Source organism: Camelina sativa, chromosome 11, assembly GCF_030686135.1.
Source record: "Camelina sativa cultivar CO46 ecotype springtype chromosome 11, ASM3068613v1".
NCBI lineage: Eukaryota > Viridiplantae > Streptophyta > Magnoliopsida > Brassicales > Brassicaceae > Camelina > Camelina sativa.
The window spans coordinates 36,731,634-36,740,481 of record NC_141890.1 but is presented as its reverse complement, the minus strand read 5'-3'; the positions used below and the strand labels follow the sequence as shown (position 1 = coordinate 36,740,481).

The window sequence follows — 8,848 nt, the reverse complement described above, 5'->3', positions numbered from 1 at the left end:
ATATGTTTGTTTGTGTAGTTCAGTAGATGGGAGGATTACCTTACTAAGTGTTTATAATAATACTCACGCATCTCATATGTGTTGTGGTGCAAGTAAATGCAAAGTGTGATCGTGGAATCCAGGCGATGAAGATGAGAATGTTCTAGTGGCTAGTTGTTGTGTTGTCTAGCTTCTATTAGGTTGCTAGAGTTGAGTCATTAGAATACTACTATGTTGTGGTTATGTGATTAGTGGGTATGACATCTCATATGTGTTGTGGGTTAGACCACTAGTTAAATAATATTACATATTAAAAAAAAATAGATTTTGTCGTTTCTTCCTTTTATACAGTGACACATGATACGACATTTAATGTGGATAAAAAGAATAACGAAAACGCAAAAAGACAAATAGTTAGCCCTGGGCATTCGGTTTAATCGGATTATTTGGGTCGGGTTGTTCCGTTTAGAGAAAATTCGGTTTCTTAAAAATTCCACCGAACAGACCCAAATTAAAATTCGGTTCAGGTCGGTTCGGATGTCGGTTTATTCAGGTCGGTTATTGACTAAAATTTATATTCCGAAATTGAACCGAATTTTTTTTCTTCGGTTTATTCGGTTTCTACTTCGGTTCACATATTAAAAATATGAAAATTTACTCTATGACAAAATCCAAATCGACAAAAAACCATTACAAATACAATAAGAGGCCCAAAATACAGTTAACAAAAACCCAAACATACAATTAATATAGCCCAACCCAATAAAATATTAGGGTTTTCGCAAAGATATGAGCCGCTGGTTGAGCGGCTGCGGCTGCGGCTGTGATGGAACCGTGACAGCAACGATGTTCTCCGCCCGTCTTGTTCTCTGAGGCTGCGGCTGCGGCTGCGGCTGCGGCTGTGATGAATCCGTTTCTAACATTTTCACTAAAACAAAAAGGAAATAACTAAATCAGTCGAGATAATCACGAAATCTAAGATCTATACAACGAAAAAACATGCAAGACCAATAATCAAATCTATACACGAACCTCACGCTGTAAACTCATTGAAGGCGGATTAAGTTGAGGGAGATTCTCGGTCATAGCTGCCATGGATTAAAGCTTCAGATTTAGAAGAAAAAAAATGAAGGGAATGTGAAGAGAAAGATGTAGTAGAGTCTAGAAAAAGAGAAAGGAGAAGAAGAAGAAGGAATATCGTAAAGGAGAAGAGAGTGGAAGAAGGAGGCAGAGATCTTTTTTTTCTTCTTAGGATTGTTGTAATGAATTATATCTAGGGTTTTGAGTTTTTATACCATGTTCCTTTAAACCGAATAAACCGATCGGTAATCGGATACCGAACCGAGAAAACCGATTTCCGAACTCATAAAATAATCCTACCGATCGGTTAACTCCTCCTCTCTCATTTACTGTCGAAAACCGAATGTTTCAGTTTGATCGGTTCGGTTTAATCGGGTTTTGCCGATTGCCCAGGACTACAAATAGCTAAAAGACAAACTTCGTGGACAATAATTACTGTCTACCAAATTTAATAAAAAAAAATTTCAAATTTTTGTCTGTCAATACAACTTGGGAGAGCCCATCTAACTTGTCTCATATGTAAGAGTAGGAAAGTTGTCCCTCGAAAATTTCATTGTTGTCCACTAAAAAACTCAATGTTTTCCACCAAAAACTTAATTATTCTGCATTTCTATAATGGTGGACAAGATTTATTTTCTGCTAGAATTGTTTATATACATAGGGTGTAAACTTGTCCACCACTAAAAAATTGGTTCATCGATTTCGAGGGGATAAACATATCTACGGATAAATCATGGATATTTGTCTATCAAAGTATTACACTTCGTCTACCGCGTGTTATATACATGAATAAGATAATGGACAATTTCAACACTCCAAAATTTAAGAAAATAATAAATAATTTTAATGTAATTATTCATAACAATGTATTTACTAGGGAGAACTCATATAACTTGTTTAATTTTTAAGAGTATGAAAGTTGTCCACCGAAAACTTTAATGTTGTCTAGCAAAAACTTCAATATTGTGCATTTTCATATTCGTGGATTAAATTTAATTTTTGATACAATTTTCCACCGCTATATTTAAATTTCTAGAAAAAATAATGGAGTTGTAATTAAAAAAACAAAGGTAAAGAAGTAGAGAAAAAAAAATGGAAAAAATAAAAAGTGTCGAGAATTAAAAAAAAAAAGACAAAGGTAAGATGAGAGAGAAAGAGAATGAATAAAATAACAAATGTTTTTGGCTAATGATACTATAATCATTTTATTTAATGTTTCTGGTATTTTAAAAAAGAGTTTTGAGATATGGTATTTTAAAAACTATAGTGATAAAAATGTGGTACAATTGTTAGATTACTCAAAGAAAAAGATATCAAATTGCATCTCACAACTCTGAGGACATTATCATCTTCTTAAGTAGCCCTCTTGGTAGAAGAAAAAATGAGTTTTAATGGGTGGTAGAATTGAAAAGTTTGTTAGCAAATGTGGTACTTTTGGCTAAATTTTCTTATTTTATTATATTTCATTTTTTGTGAAAATATATAAAAAAAAATATATTATTTTATTTGATATTAAAGATTCTAAGTGTAGATTTAGATATATACATACAATGGATACTATAATGTAATTATCGTTAAAAAAAATAATCATTGAAATGACGAGAAAAAGTACATCAAGGCTTTGATAGTAAGAATCGTTAACAATTAAACAACAAGTTTGGAGGGTTATTGGTTTGATACTTTGATCTATTTTTCTGAATATCTGGGAACTGATGTTTTAAGTATTTCATCTTTTATAGATTTTGACGACGAACTTAAATACTGATATCCAATTTTCAATTGAATCGATTCACTCATCTATCCTGGTTTGGTTTATAAAATAGATTTTTAATCCTTTTTATTATCAACAAAATTATAAAAATATAGGAATAATCAAAATTCCTATAAATAAATTTAAAATAATTAGGTGGAATTAAATATTTTAATTAAAAACTAAGATACTTTTAAAAAAACCCTAAACTCATAACCCTAAAAATCTTATCTTATTTTCTCTCTTAAAAGCTCTGCCACCTCCCTTCTTCCTCTTTTCTTTTGTGAATTTTCTTTATTTCTTATTATATTTTTCTTCTTTTTTAATATTTGATTATATTACTTTTCTTCTTTTTTAATATTTATTTATCAAATTTTTTTTTGTCGTGCACATTGTTTATCATTTATGGAACGAATCAACCAAAAAAATCCAGAAAATATAATTGTGTAAATCTTTAACAAATAAATATAGAGTTTCGGAGGGTTGTTGGTTCGATAAATTTTACCATGTTTTTCTATGTTTACTGATGTTTTAGGTATCATATCTTCTATAAATTATGACAATGAACCTAAAAACTGATATCTGATTTGCAATTGAACCGTTTCAATCATCTACTCAGGTTTGGTTACAAAAGACGGTTTTCAAGTAAAATATGATTTTATTTTATTTCATTTTTATGTGAAAATATTATATTATATATATATATATATTTTATATGATAAATATTTTAAGTGTAGGTTTAGATATATATGTATATGAAAAATATGATAGATTCTGTTATGTAATTTTCGTAAAAATAAAATATATAGTTTAATGATTGAAATTGTAAAATTGACACGGAACAAATAAATTAAAAATAATTAAGTGAAATTAAACATTTTAATAAAAAAATAAAGATATTTTAAAGGAAACCCTAGATCCTTAATCCCAACAATCTTCTCATTTTTTATCTCTCTTACAAGTGCCACCACCTTTCTTTTTCCTCTTTTCTTTCTTTTTTTTTGTGGTTTTCCTTTATTTCTCATCATTATATTTCTTCTCCTATAATATTGATTATTTTATTCTTCAGAAAAGTCTGGTTTTTCTACATACATATGTGATACATACATAGGTGAAAGAACTAATGTGGGCAATAAAGCGTATAATTGTGGCAAAGAAGCGATAAGTTTTTTACAGACTACTCGAATTTGATGAAAACTGTTTATTTTCCAGCTGAGTGGCCAAGTTTTTCAGCATAACTCAAAGAGATGCAGAGCGATAAGGGAGAATTCTTTACCTTTTCTTTACTTTTATTACTTTGTCAAGCTAATATCAAAGTAGATAATTTGACATGTAAAATACGTATTGAACCGCTCTTGAATTTATATAAAACAATGTTTTTAAAAATTTATTCGTTTGAGCTAATTTTATAAAGCTGTTGACAAAAAAATGATTATTTTATTCTTCTCCTCATCTCTATTTCGAGTTCAAAACATTGTTTAAGAATTTATGAAACAAATCATCAAAACAAATTGGAAAAATAATGGTTTGAAATTTTTACAAGTAAACACCACGTTTGGAGTGTTGTTGGTTTGATCCATTTTGCTGAATTTCTTTGTTTTTACTGAAGTTTTAGGTATTTTCTCTTCTATCAATTTTGACAATAAATTTAAAGACTAATATCCTATTTACAATTGAATCGGTTCACTCAACTTTCCCGGTTTGGTTTATAAAATGTTGTTTTTAATATCTTTTATAATAAAAAAAATTATAAAAATATAGGAACAATTATAATTGCTAAGAATAATTTTGAAATAATTAGGTGGAATTAAATATTTTAATAAAATAAGATATTTTAAAGAAAATCCTAGACTCTTAACTCTAAAAATCTTTTTTTTTTGTTACAAGCACCGCCACCTCCCTTGTGTGAGTTTTCTTTATTTCTCATCATTTGTTTCTTCTTCTTTAATATTTGATAATTTTATTCTTCTTGTCGTCTTTATTCCAAGTTCAAAACATTGTTTATCATTCATCGAATGAATCAGCAAAAAAATTCAAAAAAAGATAATGTTGTAAATCTTTCACAAATAAATGTAGAGTTTTGGAGGGTTGGTGGTTCGATCAATTTTACCGGAATTTCTCTCTTTTTATTGGTGTTTTAGGTATCTTATATTCTATAGATTCTTAGGGTGAACCTAAAAATTGATATTCGATTTGCAATTGAACTGGTTCAATCATCAATTCAGGTTTAATTTACAAAGTATGGTTAATTTTCAAGTAATATTATATTATATTTTATTTTATTTTATTTTTATGAAAATATATTAGATTTTATATTTATTTGATTTGATTTTAAAGATTCTAAGTGTAGATTTAGATATATACAAAAGATTACGATAGATTTTCTGAGGTAATTATGGTGAAAAAAAAAAGATTGAAATTGTGAGAAAAAGTACATCAGACTTTGACTTGGAATATATTAATGTGCATGGGAAATAAAAATTTAAGAAGACGCAGAAGAGAGATTTCTCAAAAAAACGTATTCAATCTCTCTTTTTCTTAAGTTTTCTTTTGTTTTTTATTTTTTTTGTCTCTGCAATTAAGTTTACCGTAATCACGTCTTCCTCCATTAATCCCTAAATCCTCTTAAGTATCTCACCTTCCTTTTTCTTTCCCTTCGTATTAAATTTTTTTACAGATAAAAAAAGTACTCTTTCTTAGTTTTTTCCCTAATATATATATTTTCACTTTTCTCTTCTTTTTTTTTTTTTAATTTCCCTAGATTTTTTCAGCTTCCTTGGAGAGTCATGGACAAGAAGTTTCGTGTCAACACTAACGGCGAACGCGACATCTGGTCAACGGCGGAGGAGACTCCGGAAACGGCAACGTTTAGGCGAGGTGGGTCTCAGTCACAAGCACCACAGATGCAGCAGCAGCCGTCGTCTCAGTTTCATCAACCGGAGAGTTCTCACCAGAGGGTTTCTAATGGTTTCTTGAATGACCTGCAAACCCTAGAATCCTCTTTTGGTGGCCTCTCTTTCTCTGATTCAACTGTTCGTCAGAACAGTCAACCGATGCCCCCTAATCGGTACAATCATGTGATCAACGGCGGCGGTAGTGGCGTTGTTGTTGTTGGTGGTGGTGGTAATGGGTACATGCCTCCTCTGAGTGCTGCTTACTACCAGCGTGAATTAGAAGGGATGCAGAGGTTTAATTACTACCAGCGTGAATTAGAAGGGATGCAGAGGTTTAATCAGATGCAGCAGAGACTGTCTGTTCAGAACGATTGTTCTAATCGATCGTCGTATGATACTTATGGGTTGCTTAACAATGGTATCATGAATGGAGTTTCTTATTCTTCAAGAAACCATGTCTCAGATCAGAACCCTTGGGATTACAGTAATGGTTTTGGGACTGGAATGAACAATCCTTGGATGGGTTCTGGTTATAACCATGATCAGGCGTTGGCTATGGCGAACTGGAGGGAGCCGCCATCCATACTTTCGATGGCTAAAGATAAAGATTTGAGAGACCATCTGCTGATGCTTCTCTTGGGTCCTCAGGAGAGCGTTGATGTGATCTACAACGCTCTCTTTGCACATCTCTTTGACTTGATGGTGGATTCTCATGCTAATGATGTCGTTAGGAGGCTTATGGACAAATGCAGCCCCGAACAGATCATTCAGATTCTTGATATGGTTACTCAGTCCCAGTCTCAGTTTGTTAACCTATGCTTTGATCCACTCGGGTACACACTTCTGAATCTTTTTTTTTTTACCTTTGATATATGATTAATGCATTGTTTAGGGTGAATCTTTGTTTTTGTGATTGCTATAGTTTGTAACTAGTAATCTCTTTGTTTTGAAGATATCAGAAGCAAGGCAATGAAATGGCTGGTGATTAATACAAGACTTCGTTGTGGGGAGGATCAAATTTTGCGCTTCCTGGGAGCTATAACCACGGTAGCACTCCGGTTGACAAGGAGCAGCAATGCTAAAGAAGTGATTCTGGAATGCTTTTGCCAGTTTACTTTCCCGCAGTGTAGGGTAAGCATGTCATTCGCAGTAGTCTGCTTCAGTACTTGGAAGTATATTATGTTAGAGATGGTTGGTCCTTTGTTATGTGAATGTGAATGGATACCTCAAAATTTAAGTTGGTTAGTAATGATCCTTCTGTTGATAAACATGAAATCTATTCATCTGATGAATCTTTGTCTCTGGTCATAGAGTTGTTTAGTACTTTTGCTTACTAACATGAGCCCTTCTTTATCAAGCTTCAAGTCACTTTCTTATACCATATAGTTGAAGAGAATCCATCTGTTTTATTCAGTTCAAGATTTTTTATTGAAGTCATGACTGAAACGTATCCTAGAATCTGTAGTATGGTCTAACCTTAGTAACTTTATTTCTTGTGGTACAAGTAAAATGAGCCATGGTAGACCCTGGATCATATTTTCTTATAGTATTCTTGAGGAAATGACACTTTTTCTTCTCCATCTGTGTTTTGTCTTTTATCTTTCGCAGCATCTTGTTGAAGTTGTAGCTGGACATTGTTACCAGATAGCGATTGATCAACACGGCTGCAGCCTGATACAGCAATGTTTTAACAATAAACGTCCGATGCCTTTTCAAATAAGGCAGCGTTTTATTATCGAGATAATCACTCATGCGTTGAAACTCTGCTTGAACTGCTACGGGTAAGCATTAGATGATGAATGATACACAAACCGTCTTTAGTGTTTATTACTCACAAGTATGTTTTCCTTTCAGAAACTACGTGGTACAGTATGTCGTGGAGCTGGAAAACCAACAGGTGACAGAAGCGCTCGTGGTACAGCTGTTAGGGAGCTATGCATACCTCGCCCGTAACAAATATGGAAGTCATGCTGTCCAGAAGTTGCTGCAGCTAAAGAGTATCAACACTAGGTTGATCGTAAATGACTTGGTTCAAGAGATTGATACACTTCTTCTCGACCCGTTTGGGAACTATGTCATTCAAACCGCATGGTTTGTCTCTAAGGTAAAGGCCGCGTGTGCTTATACGTTTGTCTAAAACATTGGTCTCTGCTTAGAGGGTTGGCGAAGATAATGAGGAATCTTGTTTGGTGTGTTTGCAGGATGATGTGCGCCAGATGTTGAGGTGGCATATTGAGCGTAATATTCGGTTGATGAGGTGTAACAAGTTTGGGAACAAGATTCTGGAGAGGCTCAATATCTAGAGGAGAGAGGAGGAGCCCAATGGTAGAAAAGAGAAACAATGTTGTTTGGTGTTTGTTAGTTGGCTTTGGTGTTGTTAGCTTTCTCTGTTTTGATTGAGTCAGATTTTGTGTTGTTGCTGGTTACTAGTATTTGATTAGCCGTTGTTGATGTTTCTAGGTGAGAGTGTTCTCTGTGGGTGTTTTCTTTTACTTTAACGTTTTGTTAAATCATAGGATAATTGTTAGACACAGCACCAAAAAACACACACCATGTCTTGTCTGTTTAAGATTTATGTGTGTTTTGTGTTGTGTTCTGAGCTTTTTCTCTATGTAAAACTCGAACTATTCTTTATTTTAGAGTCGTGATGTTTGTTGTCTTTTTTCTTCTTCTTTTCCATTATTGCTTACTTTGGTCAAAGCTCTTTGACTATCTCTTTTTCTGCTCGGTCCTAATTAGAATGATACGTACTTTATATATGTTCTGATGAAATTTCTATTCCAATGATTGAGCATTTTTTTCCTTTTTGGAATATAAAACTTGGTTCGAATTGGAGTCTTCCGTGGGCTTTTTATTAACATCATAAATATTGTGGGTTTTTTCGTAAAATACAATGAGGCTGCTTTTGCCCTTTTATTATTTAGTACTATAAATGTCAACTCTATAAAGAAAAAAGTGATTATTGAGCTTTTGTGCTTTAATTGTCTCAAATAAATTTTCTTTGATCTTATCAGTGTTTTAAAACAAAACAAAAAAACCGGAATGGTCGGCTGAACCGGTTGAACCATGAATCGGATACCAGTTTGCTTTGGTTGGCCAAAAAAACCAATGAAAAAAAAAAAAAAAAAAAAAAAACCTTAAAAGC

General features: G+C 32.6%; 1 protein-coding gene and 1 long non-coding RNA gene across 3 annotated transcripts; one reads left to right on the top strand and one right to left on the bottom strand.

Annotated features, from left to right (window-relative positions):
* Positions 1 to 615: 615 nt before the first annotated feature.
* LOC104725165 (uncharacterized) lies at positions 616 to 1,253 on the bottom strand. Its single transcript, XR_757843.3, has 2 exons — positions 1,012 to 1,253; positions 616 to 907 (listed from the first exon to the last, which is right to left on the bottom strand). It is a non-coding gene; the product is annotated as an uncharacterized LOC104725165 (long non-coding RNA).
* A 4,046-nt stretch (positions 1,254 to 5,299) lies between these two features.
* LOC104725163 (putative pumilio homolog 13) lies at positions 5,300 to 8,362 on the top strand. Of its 2 annotated transcripts, none has more exons than XM_087476093.1 (6): positions 5,300 to 5,327; positions 5,581 to 6,536; positions 6,663 to 6,834; positions 7,312 to 7,484; positions 7,558 to 7,807; positions 7,905 to 8,362. In XM_087476093.1, the coding sequence occupies exons 2-6, from the start codon at positions 5,596 to 5,598 to the stop codon at positions 8,004 to 8,006; spliced, it is 1,638 nt and encodes a 545-aa protein (XP_087332219.1). In that variant the 5' UTR covers positions 5,300 to 5,327; positions 5,581 to 5,595; the 3' UTR covers positions 8,007 to 8,362. The 2 variants fall into 2 exon arrangements, 1 of the variants encoding a protein (XP_087332219.1); XR_015572941.1 differs by having other exon boundaries at positions 5,304 to 5,327; positions 6,656 to 6,834.
* The last annotated feature ends 486 nt before the right edge of the window (positions 8,363 to 8,848 follow it).

What these genes read in the sequence shown, in the direction of transcription:
- LOC104725163 (XM_087476093.1), top strand. Translation starts at nt 5,596, where the DNA reads ATGGACAAGAAGTTTCGTGTCAACACTAACGGCGAACGCGACATCTGG. An exon ending in CTCTGCTTGAACTGCTACGG is followed by an intron (nt 7,485 to 7,557) that starts GTAAGCATTAGA and finishes TTTTCCTTTCAG; the next exon opens with AAACTACGTGGTACAGTATG. An exon ending in CCGCATGGTTTGTCTCTAAG is followed by an intron (nt 7,808 to 7,904) that starts GTAAAGGCCGCG and finishes GTGTGTTTGCAG; the next exon opens with GATGATGTGCGCCAGATGTT.